The sequence below is a fragment of the Dendrobates tinctorius genome, unplaced genomic scaffold (genome assembly GCF_039654945.1).
Source record: "Dendrobates tinctorius isolate UK_male_01 unplaced genomic scaffold, ASM3965494v1 ptg000380l, whole genome shotgun sequence".
Classification (NCBI taxonomy): domain Eukaryota; kingdom Metazoa; phylum Chordata; class Amphibia; order Anura; family Dendrobatidae; genus Dendrobates; species Dendrobates tinctorius.
This window is the reverse complement of record NW_027362046.1, coordinates 1168337-1189189: the sequence shown is the minus strand read 5'-3', so window position 1 is coordinate 1189189 and position 20853 is coordinate 1168337. Positions and strand designations below refer to the sequence as shown.

Genomic DNA, 20853 nt, shown 5'->3' with positions numbered 1-20853 from the left:
CGTGTCCTCCGGGCCAGGGACTCAGTCAACCTCTAGGCAAGATGGAATGCTCCCTTCCAACACTCCGCCAACATGTGCCTTTCTGAACGTCTCTATAGCGCCTTTAAGTGTGAAGTACTCCCAGTACTGAGTTACACTGGAGTGCCTCCTGACAGATGTTCCCAAGAACTCTACTTGTACAGCAGACAGCTGTAGCCTGCTTCGGGGACTCCCTACTCCTGAGTCCCGGCTCACTATCCAAGTTGCTGTTGTGCCCCCAAGTCTTAGATGGGAGTAGTGCATTTACAGCCCACTACAACACCGGTGTTTGCTGCAGGACCATTAGCATCCATACAACATCGGGGACCGGGCCCCGGTCTTGCGCTTAGAACTTCTAGGCAGGGTTCTTCCTCTAACCCACATCCTCTCTGTTCTCTTTTACTCCTTCGTTCCGTACTATTCTTTCTCTCTTATGGAAGATCAGGTTTCAGTTCAAAGTCTCTCTCCTTCTTTCCTTTCCCGTGCCAGCTGGCTCAGATCACTGAGGCAGCTGCAGCACACCTTCCTCCATCCCTCTTCCAGGGATCTCCTTTCCTCAGTCCTCTCTGAGTGACTTCCTCCCTCAGACTCCCCGTCTGACTGACCTCTAATCCTAAACCTCCCCGCTCTTTTATATATTCTAATTCCACCCGCCTCCCAGCACGTTTAGTGTTCCAAGCAGGGAGCCACCAAAGGTGCTCTGCTACACTCTAAGCAAGGAGCCGCAATGTGGCTTTGCTGAACTACTCTGTTGTGTGGGATGCGAGTGTTGGAGTGTGGTCAGGAGCCTCCAACTTACCTGGATGGTGGGGCACCACACCTCAGGAGGAGGTGCAGTACCTCTGTGGCGGCTGAGCCTCAGGGGCGCCACACATCTCCTTGGGGGCCATGTTGAATAACCTGCCGAGGTTTACAGGGAATAATGTTTTGTTATGGAACTGGACAGAGAGAATTCAGGGGTTACTGAGGATGCACCCCTTGGCACCAGCCCTAGAGGCAGAAATAGCCTTGATGGCCCTAGAGGGGGAGGCACGGGACTCTGTCATGCACAGACCCCCCTAGAAAGAAATACTCTGCAGAAAGTGTTACGTATCTTAGAGGAGACACATGGGGACCCCACTGACGTAGGGGAACTACGGATGTGACTGTTCCATCGGGTGCAAAGAGAGGGGGAGACAGTGACACAGTTTATGAACTCCCTACAAGAGCTTCACACTGCTATCAAAAGAAAGGACGGGGTAGGTGTAGGGGCAGTAGATATGGTGCTCAGAGACCAGATGGTGACAGGGTTACGTGACGGAATGCTGAAGGAGGCTATGCGAGAACGCCTGCGGGTGAAGCCAGGCATGACCTTTTCTGAAGTAGGTAGCGAGGCGCGCACGCGTGAGCAAGAGCAGGATGTGACAGGCTCGGTGGGAAAGGTGCAGAGTGGGGAGGCAGCTAGCACTGAAGACAAAGTCCCCCGATGGGTGGAAGACCTGAGGATGGAGATCAGTCAGTTCCGAGAGGAAAGGGCGACTACCAGGAGGGCCCAGGCAGAGGGGCCCGAATCACGGATGCGGGGAAGAGGAGCTGTTCCCCGAAGAGAAGCTACAGCTACCCCGAGAAGATGCCCTCTCACATGCTATACTTGTGGAGAGCCCGGTCATATTGCCCGGTGGTGTCCCCAGCGGAGCCGACCATCCCCGCGGCTCCCGTTAAACTAGGGGGCTCCGAGCGCGAGGGACACCGCGAGAAGAGCAGAGGAGGAGTGAAAACAGTCCCACTAACCTTGTTTCCATGTGCCCCTTGGTTTGGGCCGAAATCAACGGGAGAGCTGTGCGATGCCTGGTAGATACCAGGTCACAAGTGACAACCATGCCTGAAAAAATTTTTTGTAGACACTTCACGGAGGCGCTGCGACCTGAGTGGGGCCCAGTCATTAGACTTACGGCAGCCAATCACCTACCCATCCCGGTCGCAGGGGTGGTGTGGCTGAACATAGAAGTCCGTGGAAAAGATGTGGGAAGCAAAGGAGCAGTATTGGTAGATGGAGAAGCCGCTCGGGACCATACTGTGACCCTGGGCATGAACGTTCTTAAAGACCTCAGAAGCTTACTACTCAACAAGACCCCAGATCAATTCTTACGACAGTGGAGTGATCAGACCCCACAGAAGAAGGTCTTTCAACAACTGATCCGGGCAGCACGGGTCCGGGAAATCTGCAGCGGTGGAAAGGAACTAGGCAAAGTCTTCTTCCCTGCTTCTGTGAATCGAGTGCTACCCCCTGGACAGACCGTGCTTCCCCTGCCAGTGCGAGCAGGAGTCCCACTAGAAGGAGCGGAGGTGCAGGTGGAGCCTAGCCCAGCCGACCAATTGCCGTCAGGGGTACTAGTCGCACGGACCCTCGCCACTGTGCGAAACGGCACCGTCCTCGTGCGCTGTGTGAACTTGGGAGAGACTGATGTGACCCTGGCTCCCAGAGCAGAATTGGCCCACATTCTAGGCGTACCAGACAAGCTGGTGCCCTCCGAAACAGCGCAGTTGACCACCAAAGCGGAAGACCCATGGTTGGTGGTGGAGGTTGCCCAAGATCCCTAGATGTTACAAGAAGGCCGCCGGATACTAGAGCAAATGCGGGCAGAACTCTCAGAAATGCCCTCTCACCAGATTCCCCAGGTGGAGGCCTTGCTGGGGAAGTTCCAGGAGGTGTTCGCAAAGGATGACGATGATTTTGGACGCACGACGGCCATTACCCATGAGATACCCACTGGGGACGCGGCACCGATACGGGAGAGATATCGCCAGATACCCCCACAAATGTATCAGGAGGTTAAGGGAATGCTGTCACAGATGCTGAAGAAGGGAGTAATCCATGAGAGCCAGAGCCCGTGGGCTGCCCCCATCGTCTTGGTGTGGAAAAAAGATGGAACTCTACATTTCTGTGTGAATTACCGCCGGCTCAACGCACAGTGCGAGATTCATATCCACTGCCACGGATAGAGGAGTCCCTGTCAGCACTGGGAAACGCCTGATATTTTTCCACACTAGACCTGGCCAGCGGGTACTGGCAAGTACCCATGTCTGAACAAGACCAAGCCAAGACGGCCTTCATTCTCCCAATGGGACTATTTGAGTTCGCCCGCATGCCCTTTGGGCTGGCCAACGCCCCAGGAACATTTCAGCGTCTCATGGAGCGGTGTCTGGGGGACCTGAACTTCGAAGCCACCCTGATTTACCTGGATGATATAAACATCTTTGCCCCCACCGTTGAAGAACACCTCCGGAGACTGGAGCAAGTTCTGAGTCGGCTACAAAAATTTGGTTTGAAGGTGAAACTCCAGAAATGCCACCTCTACTGAACACAAATTGACTGTCTGGGGCATGTGGTCTCCGCTGAGGGAGTGAAGTCCTCGCAGGAGAAGATCGCTGCGGTGCAAGAGTGGCCGACCCCAAAAACTGTGAAGGATGTACGAGCGTTCCTAGGACTCACAGGATACTTCCGGCGCTTTGTAAAGGATTTCGCCCGCATCGCAAACCTCCTCCTCGAATTGCTGAAAGGAGTACCCTCATGTGCGAAGAACAGGAATGTGCCTTGGGGAGAACAACAAGAGAAGGCATTCCAAGCCCTGAAGAAGGCCCTGACTGAGGCCCCGGTGTTGGCCTATGCTGATTTCACCCAGCCGTTCGTCTTGCACACTGATGGAAGTCTACTAGGACTCGGGGCAGTACTCTCACAGATGCAGGACGGGAAGGAGCGTGTCATCGCGTACGCCAGTAGCTCCTTACATGATTCCAAAAGAAATCCGGAAAATTACAGCTCGTTCAAGCTGGAGCTGTTGGCACTGGTGTGGGCGATGACTGAAAAGTTTGCAGAGTATCCGGCTGGCTCGGAAGTACACATGCGTAAGGGTAACAATCCGTTGGCCCACCTCGAAACAGCCAAGCTTGGGGCCTTAGAACAAAGGTGGGTGGCAGGAATGGCAAAATTCCGGTACAGGATATCCTACAGAAGAGGAGTGGAAAATACTCATGCTGATGCCCTTTCGCGAGTAAACTACCGTCCACAAGCGCCCAGCCGGGATGAAGAGTTGGAGGCTATTGAGGTTCCAGAATTTGGAGGGGCTGCCAGGACGGTGGCAGCGATGCGGGAAACAGCTCAGGAGAGTACACCCGAGAATTTGTTGGAACAACCCCGTGATGAGTGGGTCCGGATGCAGCAAGAAGATCGAGAGAGAGCCTAGCTGAGGCGGTGGCTCGTAGCCGAACAGATGCCCGTCCAGAGTGAGCGAGCAGACATGTCCCCTGAGATGTTGAAAATGGTGCGCCAGTGGGAACAGCTACAGTTACGGGATGGAAACTTGCACAGGAAAGTGTACCTACAATCTGAACTGGGCTTCGTTTGCCAAACGACCATCCCCTTGTCCCTGGTTGAGCCGGTGGCTAAGGAAGCACACGAGAAGGGAGCACACTTCGGGACGGAAAAAACATTTCAGTGGCTGCAACGGTTGTTCTATCACCCCCACATGAGGACCGTCGTGGAGAAAGTATGTCAGCAGTGCTGAAATTGTGAACTAGTTAAGCCACCAGAACAGCGAACCCCCACAGAAACGGTGAGGTCCTCTGCACCCATGGAGCTACTGGCCGTAGACTACTTGATGATTGGCCCAGCACACCAGGGCTATGAACATTGCCTGGTGATGATCGATCACTGCTCCAAATTTGCTGTGGTCACACCCACTCGGGACCAGACTGCCGAATCTGCGGCCCATGCTATCTGTAAATACTTCATTCAAGTATACGGGTGTCCCAAGCGAATCCATTCGGATCAAGGGGCCTGCTTTCTGAGGAAGGTGATGGAAGTGTTGCATCACTTGTACAAAATCGATAAGTCTCGGACCACCCCTTACCATCCACAGGGGAACGGAGCTTGTGAGAGGTTCAACCGCACCCTGATCCAAATGCTGAGGACACTTGAAGATCAGAAAGCACGCTGGACTGAGTCTGTCCCCGAATTGGTGTGGGCATACAATAACCGTCAACACAATACCACAGGGTTCACGCCCTATTCACTGTGCTTCGGCCGACCCGGGAAGGGACTGATTGAATTGGCGTTAGAGCACGAGGAGGACTACCCACGGACGGGGGTGTACTCCTGGGTTCGAGAGCATCGTGGCCGGTAGCCGGACGGCCATTCAACGGTTGGTGCAGAATCGGCTCCGGGGGTTGGAACACCCGCAGGTCCCTCCCCAGAAAGGGACAGCCCTACGTCCAGGGGATTGAGTCTTAATCAGAGAGAAGCGCCCTAACAGCAAATTGGGGTGTCGGTGGGAGAAGAGCCCGTATAGGGGGAAGCGACGGCTCGGGAGGCGAGGACTCTTCTACGAAGTTCAGCCTGAAGCAGGTGAAGAACTCCCCACTCATACATTACATCGGAATATGCTGCGTCTCTGTTTGTCTCAAGATCCTCCAGTGGTGCCAGCTGTCCCAGCGCCCCCGGTGGCTGAACCCGTGTTCGTTCCTGAAGCAAAGAAGACGGAGACTCTCTACTCCTTCACGGAGACGCAGAAACTGGGCTGGTGCCTGAAGCGACGGAAGTAACTGAGGAGGCTCCAACTTCCACTTTTCCGGTGGCTGATTCCACTACCTCCACTGATCTGAGACGTTCTGAGGAATCAACAGCAGGTGTGCCCCCCAGACGCTACAATCAGGACGAATTCATTTGGCAGCAAATTGTACGAGGTCTGGACGATTGTCAGCAAAAACTCCAGAAACTGTCGCCCGTGGAATGGCGAGCTCACAGAGAGGGGGAATGTAAGGGGGTGAAGCACCGAAGGAGCCGAGGGGGAGTTGCCTTCCTAGCTCCGTGCCCGGAACCATCGAGCAGGGCATTAGGCTCCCCGGGGGATGCTTTGGGGGACTGCGTGAGTACCAGGAACAGGAAGAGGGCAGGACGGAGATCGGGAGAATTGGGCGCGCTTTCAGCAGAGCAGCGCATGGACGGGAGCAGAGAGGATGCTGACAGAGGAGAGGACAGGAGACAGGCGCAGCGACTGAACACTGAGGAACCGCAGACACAGGCGCTGAGCATTGAGTACGAGAAGCCTGTCCCTGCACCTCTTGGAGGGCTGGTCGCTTCCCTCCTGTTAGAGACTATCTCACACCGACAGACTGCACGCACTGACAAGACGCTCCCCTGCAGTGAGGCGCTGCTTAATCCTGAGATGCTTCCCTGTGACCGAGGAACATACGGTAACGTGACTCTGACCTGCCAAGAGAGACTGTCGCAGGCAGAGCCCCTGACCCTGGTGAGGGAACGCCGTTGCCGCAGCAGAGGGAGGAACCTTGCATACAGGGGGATACCGCCATCCGCATACCCCTTGAGCTCTCACGTTAACCCCCCCATACGCCAGTTGGACTATACCTAGGACCCCAGAGACAGATGACATCAAGCACCCCTGGTGCCTGGGTGCCTACGTGGGAGAAGAGTGATCTCTACAAGCAAGATCTCCAGGAACTGATAAGTTTCATCCCCATAAGAGAATATCTGTCTGTTATTTTACACTTGTTATTTCTTCAGTCTCTGTTATCACCTGTTATAGCATTTTCTCTGTTACATTATATGTTCACCAGATATTCTCCCTGTAAATAAACCTCCCCTTTTACTGTTGGTCTGCCTGCTCTGTGGTGACATATATTCCTCCTGCACGTTATTACATCACGTGTAATGAATATCTCCTGCAGTATTGGTAATGCCGATTCCAGTGTCGGTAATGAGACGAGAATTAGCGTTATGGAAGATGAGTCTATGAGGAACGTGTTCAACTGCCGACTCCGAGGAGGAAACTGCTTGTTGTCTGTGGCCTAAATATATAGGTTTTATTAGTAGATGTCAGGGAAGAAAACTAAACCCTGTAAGATAATAAATCTCCTATGTTTCCCTTATTATCTCCAGTAATTGTATTATTACACAGGATTGTTATGATGTTACATCGGCTCATCTTCTTCTCATTCAGGTCTCTACAATATCGGATCCTCTCAGTGAAGATCTTCTACAGAAGAGAATTTTCCTGATTTACCCATCAAGGACGGATATGGACAGAGACAAGATGGCGGAGAGGATGTTACACCTCACCCTAGAGATCCTCTTCCGTCTCACTGGAGAGGTGAGAGATTCTGATAACGTCACATTACATCATTCTTATCTATGGGAATAACAGATGGACAGAACTGGAGAGGTGAGGACTCCGGAAATGTCTGTAGTGAGATTTATTAATGTGTCTCTCCATAACCAGGATTACACAGTGGTGAAGAAGACCTCTACTGATCGCTGTCAGGACCCTGTGTCTGAGGGATGGGGAAGACCCCTGAGCCTAATCACGGGACCTCCACCTCACCCCCTGATCCATGAGGACATCAATGACCAGAAGATCCTAGAACTCACCTACAAGATGATTGAGCTGCTGACTGGAGAGGTGACACTGCTGGGAATGCTGGGACATTATACAGTAACACTAGGAAGGGATCGGGGGGGATGATGGTATCATTGTATGTGTTGGGTTCCTATAAGGTGTCAGGATGTCGCTGTCTATTTCTCCATGGAGGAGTGGGAGTATTTAGAAGGACACAAAGCTCTGTACAAGAACGTCATCATGGAGGTGCCCCAGCCCCTCACATCACCAGGTAATAGACAGGACTAAATACACACGGCCTATAATTATCTGTATGTAGAGAATGAATTCAGTCCCTGTATGTGTTTCCTCCAGATCTATCCAGTAAGAGGACAACACCAGAGAGATGTCCCCGTCCTCTTCTTCCACAGGACTGTAACCAAGAAGATCCCAATGTTCCTCAGGATCATCAGGTAGATGGAGAGAAGGTGTCAGGAGATCTCCCCTATGATGTGTGGACGGCTGTGAAGGTCTTGTGCTCAGTCTTGTTTTATCCACTAGTATTATATGTTTTATACTTGTGTAATGAGAACGGTGGAGATGGCAGGATTAGAGCTGATCATAGATGGGACTTCTCCATCTGTCTGTGACTCTTACAATATTTATTTCAGGGTGAAGATCTGACCCATATTAATACTACAGAGACATATGTGAGGGGTGATGAGTGGTGTAAAGAGGAGATTCCCACATATGACAACCCAGGTGAGTAGTGACCACTGAATGCAGAGAAGTCACAGATTCTTCTCGGTCACCGGCTGTGGCTGCTTTATCGGTGGTGTAGTCCAGCCGTATTATCATGATCACCATTTTCCCTCTAGGCCACAACATTCTCCTCCACCCAAAACTGTTCAAATGACTTTGGGCATTGAAAACCCTTTTTTCTATAGAACTTACGACCTGGAGTATCCACCTATCCCCTGGGATTAGGAGACGCTGACCGTTACCTGCCCAGATCTGTAACTATAAAGCCAAATGACAGCGTACGTAGAATGTGCTGACAGGTTAGGATATCACTTGAAGAAAAATATTATGATGGGTCTGTAAGAGAAAGTGGAGGGTAATGATGCTGTTGGCTTCCTAGATCCCTGAGATCTTATCGGATGAATCTTCTCTCCCTTCTGTGCTGCTGAATGTCTCATGGTCCCTACAAGACCAGGTCCAGTCTTTCTGGCCAAACTTCCCTTTTATGATCGACAACAGTAAATGTGCAGTGAGGCCGAGTGTGAATTTCTGTTCAATAACAGCAGAGTTTCCCTTTATCCTGACTTTTCAATTTGTATTAAAACTACTGTATTTTTCGGACTATAAGACGCACTATTTTCCTTCAAAAATGTGGAGGAAAATGGGGGGGTGTCTTGTAGTTCGGATGTACCGGCTCTGGCTGTGGAGGGGAGGTGGGGGAACGGCATCGGCGGAGCAGCGGGTCACAGGAGGCTAGAGCTAGTGGCTGCGGCTAACTCCTGTTCCCGCTGGTAAAGAGAAATGAATATTCACTGCATTCCACGCCCATGGGCTTGGAATAATAGAATCTTGATATGAAGGAATTGAGGGTAAACTGATTAAATTTGCTGATGACACAAAGCTAGGAGGGATAGCTAATACTAGAGAAGAGAGAGAGAGGATTCAAAAAGATTTAAATAAACTGGAGAAGTGGGCAGCAACTAACAGAATGGTTTTTAACAGGGAGAAATGCAAAGTACTACATCTGGGCAATAAAAATGAAAAAAGCATATATAGAATGGGAGGAATAGGGCTAAGTGACAGCACATGTGAAAAAGACTTGGGTATACTAATAGATCACAGACTGAATATGAGTCAACGGTGTGATGCAGCAGCAAAAAAGGCAAATGCAATTCTAGGATGTATTAACAGAAGCATACAGTCTAGATCACGTGAAGTCATTATTTCCCTCTACTCCTCTTTGGTCAGACCTCATCTGGAATATTGTGTCCAGTTTTGGGCACCACATTTTAAAAAAGACATCAACAAACTGGAGCAAGTTCAGAAAAGAGCGACCAGAATGGTGACCGGTCTGCAAACCCTGTCTTATGAGGAAAGGTTGCAGGATTTGGGAATGTTTAGTTTGCAAAAGAGAAGACTGAGAGGAGACTTAATAGCTGTCTACAAATATCTAAAGGGCTGTCACATTGTAGAAGGATCAACTTTATTCTCATTTGCACAAGGAAAGACTAGAAGCAATGGGATGAAACTGAATGGGAGGAGACACAGATTAGATATTAGAAAAAACTTTTTGACAGAGTGATCAATGAGTGGAACAGGCTGCCACGAGAAGTGGTGAGTTCTCCTTCAATGGAAGCCTTCAAACAGAGGCTGGACAGACATCTGACTGGGATGATTTAGCGAATCCTGCTTTGAGCAGGGGGTTGGACCAGATGGCCCAGGAGGTCCCTTCCAACTCTACGATTCTATGATTAGCCCCCAACCCCAGTCCTGGTATGCATGACACCATCCTTATAATTGGCCCACATGCCCATCCCCATACTGGTATACTTGGCCCCATCAGAAAACATTAAACAAACCTTTACACTTATGGAGCACCCTCACTCACCAGGGCCGTGGGGTACTCAGTACCGGGCCGGTTGATCTTCTCAACGGGGGGTCGTCACGGCAGCAGTGACCCGGTCCGTGGCCCTGGGGCTGCATTACAAAGGGGGGTTGTTTCAGTGTGCTTATGGTGGTGAAAGTTTATAAGTGATTCGTGACGCCACCTGTTGTGTTCGGCAATAGAGATGTAAGCCGACGCTGCAGACAGATCCTCTGGGACAGATGGTGTGGTGCAGCAATGATGTTATAGCCCTCCACAGGCAGGGCTGCAGTCCCAGGGCAGTGTGGGTGAAGTGACACTTAGATGGTGTAGTGTCAGGCGCAAGAGATGTAGTCGTGCTGGGCAGGTTGGCGCAGGAATAAGTGGATGACATCAGGCATGCAGTTCCAAAGCTTTACTCACAGTCTGTTGCAGGTACAGGTGCCCGCATCCGTGCCGTGTCCTCCGGGTCAGGAGCTCAGCCAACATCCAGGCAAGATGAAGTACTCCCTTCCAACACTCCGCCAACATATGTGCCTTTTCTGAACGTCTCCTCTTATAGCGCCTAAGAATGAAGTACTCCTAGTACTGAGTTACACTGGAGTTCCTCCTGTCAAATGTTCCTACGAACTCTACTTGTACGGCAGACAGCTGTAGCCTGCTTCGGGAACTCCTTGCTACTGAGTCCCGGCTCACTAATATGTTGCTGTTGTGCCCCCAAGTCTTGTGTGGGAATAAAGTGGTCACTGCTTCTATTCCTCCGGTGTCTGCTGCAGGACCATTAGTATCCGTACCACCTCAGGGACCGGACCCTGGCCTTGTGCTTAGAACTTGAACAGGGTTCTCCTCTAACCCTGGTCCTTGTTCTCTTATTCTCCTCACGTTCCGTACTAATCCTTCTTCCCAATGGAGAATGAAGCTTCCTTTCTCTCTTTCCTGTGCCACCAGACCCAGATCACTGTGGCCTGCTGCAGCACTTCCTTCTTCCATCCCTCTCCCGGGATCTTCTCTGTCTCACACTCCGTCCGTCTACATCCTCACTCTCTGACTGAGTGCAAGGACTGACTGCCTGAACTCAACTCTTCCCGCTCTTTTAGGTGAACTAAACTCCACCCACCTCCCAGCACGTTTCGTGTTCCAAGCAGGGAGCCACCAAGGGGTGCTATACTACACTCCAAGCAGGGAGCTGCTGAAGGTGCTTTGCTACACTACTTTGTGGTGTGGGGTGCAGGTGTTGGAGCGTGGTCAGGTGTCTCCACCTTACCTGGATGGTGGGGTACCACACCTCAGGAGGAGGTGCAGTACCTCTGTGGCGACTGAACCCTCAGGGGTGCCACATACCCCCCAATAAACACAGCACGTCCACGGGCTGCAAGGAAAACAAAGTTGACAATACAGGAACATACAAAATTTTGTAATGCAAAATAAACAGTTCTTATCTAATCTTCTCAATATGAGAGGCACAGTTTCTTGAACGTTGCAAACAGTTTTTAACTATCTAAATTCAAAGTTATGCTACCTAATTTAAAGTGCTATGAAAGCAAACTCACTACCAATTCAAGTAACACATTTTCTAGCAATATTATAGAGGCTAAGGAAAAGAGAAAGCGCAATAGGGTCTTATCCGGGTGGTAAATCAAATAAATATAGAAAATCCACTCACCTATTCCAGGAGAGATAAAGGCATATGAACCAACTATCAGCCTGCTGCACGCCTGAAGGTCCACTCCGTGACCGCCAATGTGAATCTTTATGGATAAAATAATTTTCTCGGACTTACTGTGCGCTGCTTGAAAAAGTTCAATTTAACACGACATGAGAAGTTTAACTGTTTAATTCCCAATGCGTTTCGAAGTGTATAATACTTCTTCCTCAGGGGATATTATCCCCTGAGGAAGAAGTATTATACACTTCGAAACGCGTTGGGAATTAAACAGTTAAACTTCTCATGTCGTGTTAAATTGAACTTTGTCAAGCAGCGCACAGTAAGTCCGAGAAAATTATTTTATCCATAAAGATTCACATTTTCTAGCAACACATTTCCTTTCTGTCATTTTTCACATTTTCTACTTTTCTTCTTCTTACCCTTAAGTGACAACTGCTGGTGTCTGGTTCACCATCTGCATATCTTTACCCAATCTTTATTCAAACATTGTAACACATTATTTCTTTCTCAATGAAACTATAAAATCTGCCCTATCACTATCTAGGTTCTAGTCAAAAATATTAAGCATCATTAGTAAGTGCAATGGTAGACACTGGTCCGGCCAACATGTCTGGAAATGTCCTTATAACGAGGTAGTCTTTATTTCAAGGCAAGGTTCCTTTGTAAAACCAAGAGAAAGCACCTAAAGAGGTGCAAACTAGTTACATTGACAGTTCTGGATTACTCGGCGTCCATGATCTCCATAGTCCAAGTGTAAAGGCTGCCAATCAAACTGGGCAACAACTGGGAAGAAAACAAGAAAATAAAAACAGGATAACAAAAAGAAGGCACAACGTTGCAAATACCCTCCTGGGTAACGAGAGTTAGTTTAAGTCGACATTATGGCTAGTTGTCCCCTCCTGGGGTTCTGGAAGCTGGTTGCTTGGGCTGCTTCCAGGGGAGATGCTCTGGGTGTCCTCATCCTGTTGCTGATGGCCTACCAATCGCAGGTACTCCTCTTCCCAAGGGGTGAGATTGGGAGTGGTTGGGGTAAAGGAAAGGGCGACTGAAACATCGACTGCCTGCGGGGATGGCGTGTCAACTATTGCCGATGGTACCCCTGCTGCCACCGACTCAGCAAATGTTATCGCCGGTACCGCCGAGTTTTGTTCTTCTAGGTCCATCGGGACCTCAGCGAGCGGCACCGCGACCTGGGGTCGTCGGCAGGGGGCAATCAGACCATTCCTAGTCACTGGCGCCATTCCTAGCACGAGGGTCATGTCAGGCGCGGTAATCATACCTTGCGCTTCCCGACAAGGAGGCTCCGGTCCCGGCGCAGGTACATGGCAGCAAACAGCGGCGGCCGCTACTCCCGGAGTTGCCTGCGGAGCGGGTTGCAGCTGGATCCGAGCCGGGGCAAGGTTGGTTTCGGCCAAAGCCGTCGGTAAAGGCCTGCGCAGCCGCGCCGGGTCCGGGCAGGGACACGGCCCCTGTCCATTCTGTTCCGGGATCCTCATATACCTCCTCCGGGCAGGCCTCATCCAGTGGCAATATCTGTTTTGAGGCGGCGACGGGCGCTGCAGATGGTATCTCAGCGGGCGTATACTCCGCAGGGGCGGCCTGAGGGCAAGCTGCTTTTCCTCCCCACATTCCTCTGGCTTCTCCTCTCCATCCATCATGGTGTTCTGGTGTTCTTCCCGCCTCGGCACTTTTTCCGCCTCTGGCTTCCGCTCCTCCTTCTGGGGGACGGCGTCTTCTTCCAACTCCTCCATACCAAGCCAGTATACGAACCACTCGGGGGGTGGACCATGTTGCTGTCGCATAGAAGTTCAGACAGGGGAGGCCCAGGACAGTCTACGCTCTTTTCTTAGGACCACCCATAGTGTCACGCGCTTCTTCACCGCGCTGGCGGCCATTTTTAGCATTCATCCAACAGTCTACCAAGTTAGGTCTTCCACACATTTCCAAAAGTTTTAAGTCCAACAAATCTCAGGCACACATAACCCGATGGCTTCAGGTCTCGTCATCCTGTTCGTGACGCCAAGATTGGAGCACCCTCACTCACCAGGGCCATGGGGTACTCGGTACCGGGCCGGTTGATCTTCTCAACGGGGTGTCGTCACGGCAGCAGTGACCCGGTCCGTGGCCCTGGGGCTCCATTACAAAGGGGGGTTGTTTCAGTGTGCTTATGGTGGTGAAAGTTTATAAGTGATTCGTGACGCCACCTGTGGTGTTCGGCAATAGAGATGTAAGCCGACGCTGCAGGCAGATCCTCTGGGACAGATGGTGTGGTGCAGCAATGATGTTATAGCCCTCCACAGGCAGGGCTGTAGTCCCAAGGCAGTGTGGGTGAAGTGACACTTAGATGGTGTAGTGTCAGGCGCAAGAGATGTAGTCATGCTGGGCAGGTTGGCGCAGGAATAAGTGGAGGACACCAGGCATGCAGTTCCAAAGTTTTACTCACAGTCTGTTGCAGGCACAGGTGCCCGCATCCGTGCCGTGTCCTCCGGGTCAGGAGCTCAGCCAACATCCAGGCAAGATGAAGTACTCCCTTCCAACACTCCGCCAACATATGTGCTTTTTCTGAACGTCTCCTCTTATAGCGCCTAAGAATGAAGTACTCCTAGTACTGAGTTACACTGGAGTTCCTCCTGTCAAATGTTCCTATGAACTCTACTTGTACGGCAGACAGCTGTAGCCTGCTTCGGGGACACCTTGCTACTGAGTCCCGCCTCACTAATATGTTGCTGTTGTGCCCCCAAGTCTTGTGTGGGAATAAAGTGGTCACTACTTCTATTCCTCTGGTGTCTGCTGCAGGACCATTAGTATCCGTACCACCTCGGGGACCGGACCCCGGACTTGCGCTTAGAACTTGAAAAGGGTTCTCCTCTAACCCTGGTCCTTGTTCTCTTATTCTCCTCATGTTCCATGCTAATCCTTCTTCCCAATGGAGAATCAAGCTTCCTTTCTCTCTCTCTTTCCTGTGCCAGCAGACCCAGATCACTGTGGCCTGCTGCAGCACTTCCTTCTTCCATCCCTCTCCCGGGGATCTTCTCTGTCTCACACTCTGTCCGTCTACATCCTCACTCTCTGACTGAGTGCAAGGACTGACTGCCTGAACTCAACTCTTCCCGCTCTTTTAGGTGAACTAAACTCCACCCACCTCCCAGCACGTTTCGTGTTCCAAGCAGGGAGCCACCAAGGGGTGCTATGCTACACTCCAAGCAGGGAGCCGCCGAAGGTGCTTTGCTACACTACTTTGTGGTGTGGGGTGCAGGTGTTGGAGCATGGTCAGGTGTCTCCACCTTACCTGGATGGTGGGGTACCACACCTCAGGAGGAGGTGCAGTACCTCTGTGGCGACTGAACCCACAGGGGCGCCGCACTTACCTACCCCGCACTCCCTCGCAGCGTCCTGCTCCGTTGCCAGCAACTGCTATATGCTTGTAAGCAGCGCATGGCATGGACATCACAAGCAGAGCACAGCTGCCAGGACTATGCACGCAAAGGGCAGTGAGTATTCATTTCTCTTCAGTAGTGCACAGTGTCAGCCTCCGGCTTCCTGCTGCTACCGGCGGTCACATGTGCCGCTACTTAAGATAAATGAATATTCATGAATTCTCACTGTTCTCAGCGCTGCTTACAAGCATAAAGCAGTTGCTGGCACCGGAGCAGTACGCTGTAAGGGAGCCACCGGGTAGGTAAGTGTAATGGTTTGTTTTTTTAATGTTTTGTGATGGGGCCATGTATACCAGGATAGGAATCTGGGGTGGAGGCCACTTATAAGGATGGGGCCCTGCATACCAGGACGAGCTGGGGCCCTGCATACCAGGACGAGATGAGGCCCTGCATACCAGGACGAGATGGGGCCATGCATACCAGGATAGGGATGGGACCATGCATACCAGGATAGGGATGGCACCATGCATACTAGGACGAGATGGGGGCCCTGTATATCAGGACGACATGCGGCTATGCATGCCAGGACGAGATAAGGCGGCATGCATACTAGGATGAGATGGGGGCCCTGCATACCAGGACAGGATGGGGGCCATGTATACCAGGATAGCGATGAGGGGGCAATGTGTATCAGAATGGGGGTGAGGGGACCATATATGCCAGGATAAGGGATATTAAGTACAGAATTGACCACATTTTTTGCTTCAATTTTTTTCCTAATTTCTTCCTCTAAAACCTAGGTGCGTCTTATGGTCCAAAAAATACGGTAACTTCAAGGAGGATTGTGATAAACTACAGGACAAACATTACACCTGTGCCATGATAGATCTCTATGCTGTGCATGGCTGATGGCTGTAATATACATTTATTCCCGCCTGCAGGACATGTGTTGGCTCCAGCCCTGGTTTCATAGATTTACTAAATGTCATGAATTACATTATATTTTCCATCCTAAGGAATTCAGATTACTGCACAATCTCTCCTGAAATGGGGGCGCTAATACTTTCTCTACTCTTCTGATCAGGATTCATAGTGGCTCCAATGGTCCACCATAAACGAGTGCAACTCCGGTTTAGTGTTCTCCCCTCGTACATACGTTGTTGTTGGGGATGTAACATATTTTTTATTCTATGTCATTTTTTTAACCTGTTCCTTCTGTATGATAGTTTGATTGTGGTGGGATCAGCCTTCCTGCCTAATGTGAGTCTGTAACTCCCTGATAGTCTTGAAAAAAGCTCTCCATTGCCTCTTCCAAATGCCTAAGATCTAAATTTAAAGTGCCCCTGTCTGCAGGATTGTGCTCAGTAACCTACAGACACTGTCAGGTCAGCGCCGTTATACTGATTACAGTGATACCTGGTGATGAAATCCGTCTTGTGGTTGTTGTTTATTCTTTATTTGTAGTTTTCAGTTAATGAGATTCTCGTGCTCTGGGGCGGGGCTGTGGGTTGGGCTGTGGGCGTGGCTTTATGTGGTGTGAGGATTACATATTCATCTGTCCAAAAAATAAGGAAAAGAGCAGCACGAAAAGGCCATAGTCCTGTTTCTTGCCTGCATTTATCCTGCCCTCACAAACCTTGTCCATGTATGCTTTTCTGAAATAAGGGACTTAGGTTTTCTTATGATGCTGTAAACGGAGTGTGCTGCTTTTTTCCTTATTTTTTGGATTGTCTCATGTGTGCTTCTTCAAGCAAGCACCTTTACTACCGTGCTTTCACCCTGCAAAGTGTTGCTGATTCAGAGTCCACCCACTCCACCAGTAAGTAGACTGTTTCTTATTGCCATTCTATTTTTTTCTTTTTGATTTACATATTTATCTGTATTGGCTTATGACAGGTCGCTGACCCCTCACTGACCTGCCCCCATTATTACATAATGCATATAATAGTGTTGATATTATTGTTGATAATGCCTATAATACTGTGGCTATTGTGAGGCTTAGAAAAAAAAATTTACAAATGACACTGGCGGCGCCTGTCCAGTAGCCTCTATAGCTTACTTATAGATGCTACTGCGCAAGTGCCGCCATCGCCAGTGACATTTTTCTGGATGTAATTTTTTATGTAAAATAGGGGGCAGGTCACTGAAGGATCAGTGTCATAAGCCAATACAGATGAATATTTACGCAGAGCAACACATAAGGCCACTCCCACAACCCCACCCCGAAGCACGAGAATCTCATTAACTGAAAACTACAAATACAGATTAAACAATAACCAGCCCCCAGATGCCCAGAAAAGGCACATCTATTAGATGCGCCAATTCTGATGCTTTGCCCGGCTCTTCCCACTTGCCCTGTAGCGGTGGCAAGTGGGGTTCATATTTGTGGGGTTGATGTCACCCTTGTAATGTCAGGTGACATCAAGCCCATGGCTTAGTAATGGAAAGGTGTCTATCCATTACTAACCCCATAGCTACATGGTAAATAAAGACACAGTCAGAATAAAGTCTTTTATTAGAAATAAAACAAAACGTTTTTTTATTTTTTAATTAAAAATAACAAACACAGTTATACTCACCTAACGGCTATTTCCACCAAAGACCTCGTTCTGTAATAAAAGTAAAATAAAAAAACAACACTATACCATACCTGTCTGTCATTCTGTCCCATGCCGTAATCCATGTCTGGAGGATAATTAGTTTTCAACCTGGACGGTGCCAAGATGCGACCGTCCAGGCTAAGAACCACTGGTGAATGAGCTGCTGTAAGCGCAGTATCATTGACCAGCAGTGACATCATCGAGGTTTCCATCCAGGCTAAACCGCAGTGGCCTCAGGACCAAGGGAAAAAGTCAGTGATGAAGTCACCACAGTTCAAGCTAAGTGACTTCACAGCAGATCACCGTGAGAATTCTCTGTTAGCTTTAAATAAAAAAAACAAAAACTGTGTTTTGTTTTATTTCTAATAAAAGACTTTATTCTGGCTGTGTCTTTATTCACCATATAACTATAATATTAGTAATGGAAAGGTGTCTTATAGACACCTCTCCATTACTATGTCATGGGCTTGATGTCACCTGACAGTACAAGGGTGACATAAACCCCACAAATATCAACCCCACTCTCCACCACTACAGGGCAAGTGGGAAGAGCCGGGCAAAGCGCCAGAATTGGCGCATCTAATAGATATGCCTTTTCTGGGCAGCTGTGGGCTGCTATTTTTAGGCTGGGGGTCAATATCCATGGCCCCTTACTAGCATGAGAATACCAGCCCCCAGATGTCAGCTTTAGCAAGGCTGTTTATCAAAAATGATGAGGACTCCACGCCGTTTTTTTAAAATTATTTCTTTAAATAATAAAAAAAACAGTGTGGGGACCAGTCTATTCTTGATAACCAGCCTTGCTGAAGCTGACAGCAGAGGGGTGCAGCCCCCAGTTGTGAGTTTTCCAGACTGGTTATAGAAAATACAAGGGAACCCATGCCGTTTTTTCATTCATTTATTTAGTTATAGCGCAGGCGGTGAGTGAGGAATACTCCCATCATCCGCTCCTGCTGTCACTGTTCTTAGCAGCAGCAGGTGCAGGTTGATGGGAGTAATAGTCCCAAAAGCCCCCACCTGCTGTCATCATTCTGACTTTTATATAACTCTCATTATTCTCCCCGCTGGCAGAGCAGGGGAGAATGATGAGAGCGTCTTCAGCACCCGCCGGGGAACAGCGCTTACTGTAGCGCTTCTTCCCTGTCGGCCATCCTTGTGGTACTGATGCTGCAAACGGGCGGCACATAGGTGTCACACATGTGCCACAAGTATTACACACATGGACATCTCCGATACCAGAAATATCAGGACGTGTGAAACCGGCCTTATACACAGTTCTCTTTAAATCCCTAATATTTCTTCTTGAATCTCATCTGACAGAAAATATTGGAGCTTACGATAGTATAGATTGTGAAGTCTCTGAGACCCGTACTGTAATTACACCAGAGAGGTTTCACCACTAGCTACTCATTTATTACTGATGGAGACTGTGGAGTTTGATCATTTCAGTAGTTCCTAATCAGGCCCCATTATTAATATCTGACGTGTGTCACTTTATGTGGTGGTAAGTTTGGAATTCTTCACAAAGGATAATAGAAAACAAATGGATGTTACAAATTATTCTCCAGCTTCGCACTATACCCTACATACGGTTGTACACTACTGTCTGGGCACATGGCAGTGTTCAGAAGGGAAGGAGCGCCATTTAGCTATATGAATGCAGATCTTGCTGGAATAGTTTGCAGACACAATGTATTGGGAGCACTGTTCGTGGTCAACTGGCAGCTCAAAAGATGTCCACCATGAACATGCTTGGCTCTATCTTCTCTGCTTTCCATATCCCAAGGATTGCCTTGCTCATCGCCCTTTAACACCCTCACATGGAATCTGGACTTATACAGGGACTCCTAGGCTTGGACCATGGTGTTACCTGCTATTCTGTGGTGTTAGATGGCAAGAAGAATAGTCAGGTAGCTGGGTCAGAACCAGAAGGACAGAATCAGAAGACGCAAGAGTAATCAGTAAACGGGCCACGGTCACAACAGGAAACAAATACACAAGCCACAAGCTGAGCCCAGAGGACTGAACCAGAGGAGACAGCGCTGTATCTGGCAGATTCCGGCCATGTGCTTTGCGCTTTAGTAGGGTGTGGTACTTTCCAATTGGCTGAAGTAGGGAGCAGATTACTCCAGCTGGACAGCAGGAACAGATCCCAGATGAGATTGGACACACCATATGCAGAAGCCCTAATATAACTAAATGACAGAAAACCAGAATAGTAGAAATCCCCATAAAGTGATTCCATTTTATAAATCAATTCACTGAGGGTTATAATCCTTAGGAGGACTGAATATTTTGACTCCACAGCCACTTTCTGGAAATTAACACGCAGTTGATGCTGGAGAGTGAAAATTACACATCTGCCATTTTATTACCCTGCACATAGTGCCCAGATTGTGCTCCAGGAGACACACACCGCAAATTAAGTGGGTTCTTCTCACTATAATATTGCTAAATACAGGTGTAACACCCCTTTATGGCTACCACTGTACCCTGGGTGTTATGGGGGGTCTCACCTCTTCTGTACACAGTATTGTGAGGAAAGAGGGAGACACAAGTGCAATATAGGGTCTTATCCCACAAATAAAGTAAGCGGTTTGACAAAAAACTGCTCACCTGGTAGTAGGTATTGAAAGCATGTATAGCTGAGGGCTGCTGCAGATCCAAAAGTCGGTCACCGACTATCTGAAACAAAACTCTGCAAAGGAATATGTGGATTTCGTCCGCGCTGCCCAAATGATGAAATTCCAGAGGTTGATAAAGTTTGACAGTGGTTTATTCTACGCGTTTCAAGGTTTTTTGCAACCTCTTCAGGAAATGCCACCTCTTCTGTACACAGTGCCTCCCCCTGAATCTTGATTGGAGCTCTGTCTCTGGGCTGCAGAAGGACAGTTATCTTCTGCCAGGGGCTGATTCGGGAAACCCCTGCCACAGCTCGGAACACACTCAGGAAGCAGGAGTAAAACAGTTTAACAAATTTATTCTTATGAAGCAGAATTAAAATGGATTTACAGGAATAAACATACAATGTGATTTACTGTGCTCTATAAAAGTCATATACCCATCACAGACTAATTAAACCCCAACCCTGCAGATATAACGTGGCCAATTCCCCCTCTTTTGCATTTACTTAGTTCGACCGTTGGGGCCCAGTTGCCGCGGATGTTGGCGCGCAAAGGAAGGTTGGCGCGCAAAGTAGAAAACGTAGGTGCACTTA

The 20853-nt window shown here is 49.3% G+C and overlaps 1 protein-coding gene across 1 annotated transcript in view; it reads left to right on the top strand.

Annotated features, from left to right (window-relative positions):
• Window positions 1–20853, top strand: part of LOC141075925 (uncharacterized) — a 68331-nt gene that overhangs the window by 45256 nt on the left and 2222 nt on the right. The window contains exons 2-6 of the mRNA XM_073563132.1: window positions 7014–7163; window positions 7293–7472; window positions 7568–7680; window positions 7764–7918; window positions 8060–8150. Coding sequence (XP_073419233.1) covers window positions 7596–7680; window positions 7764–7918; window positions 8060–8150 — 331 coding nt within the window. The 5' untranslated portion in view covers window positions 7014–7163; window positions 7293–7472; window positions 7568–7595. The remainder of the gene's footprint in view (window positions 1–7013; window positions 7164–7292; window positions 7473–7567; window positions 7681–7763; window positions 7919–8059; window positions 8151–20853) is intronic.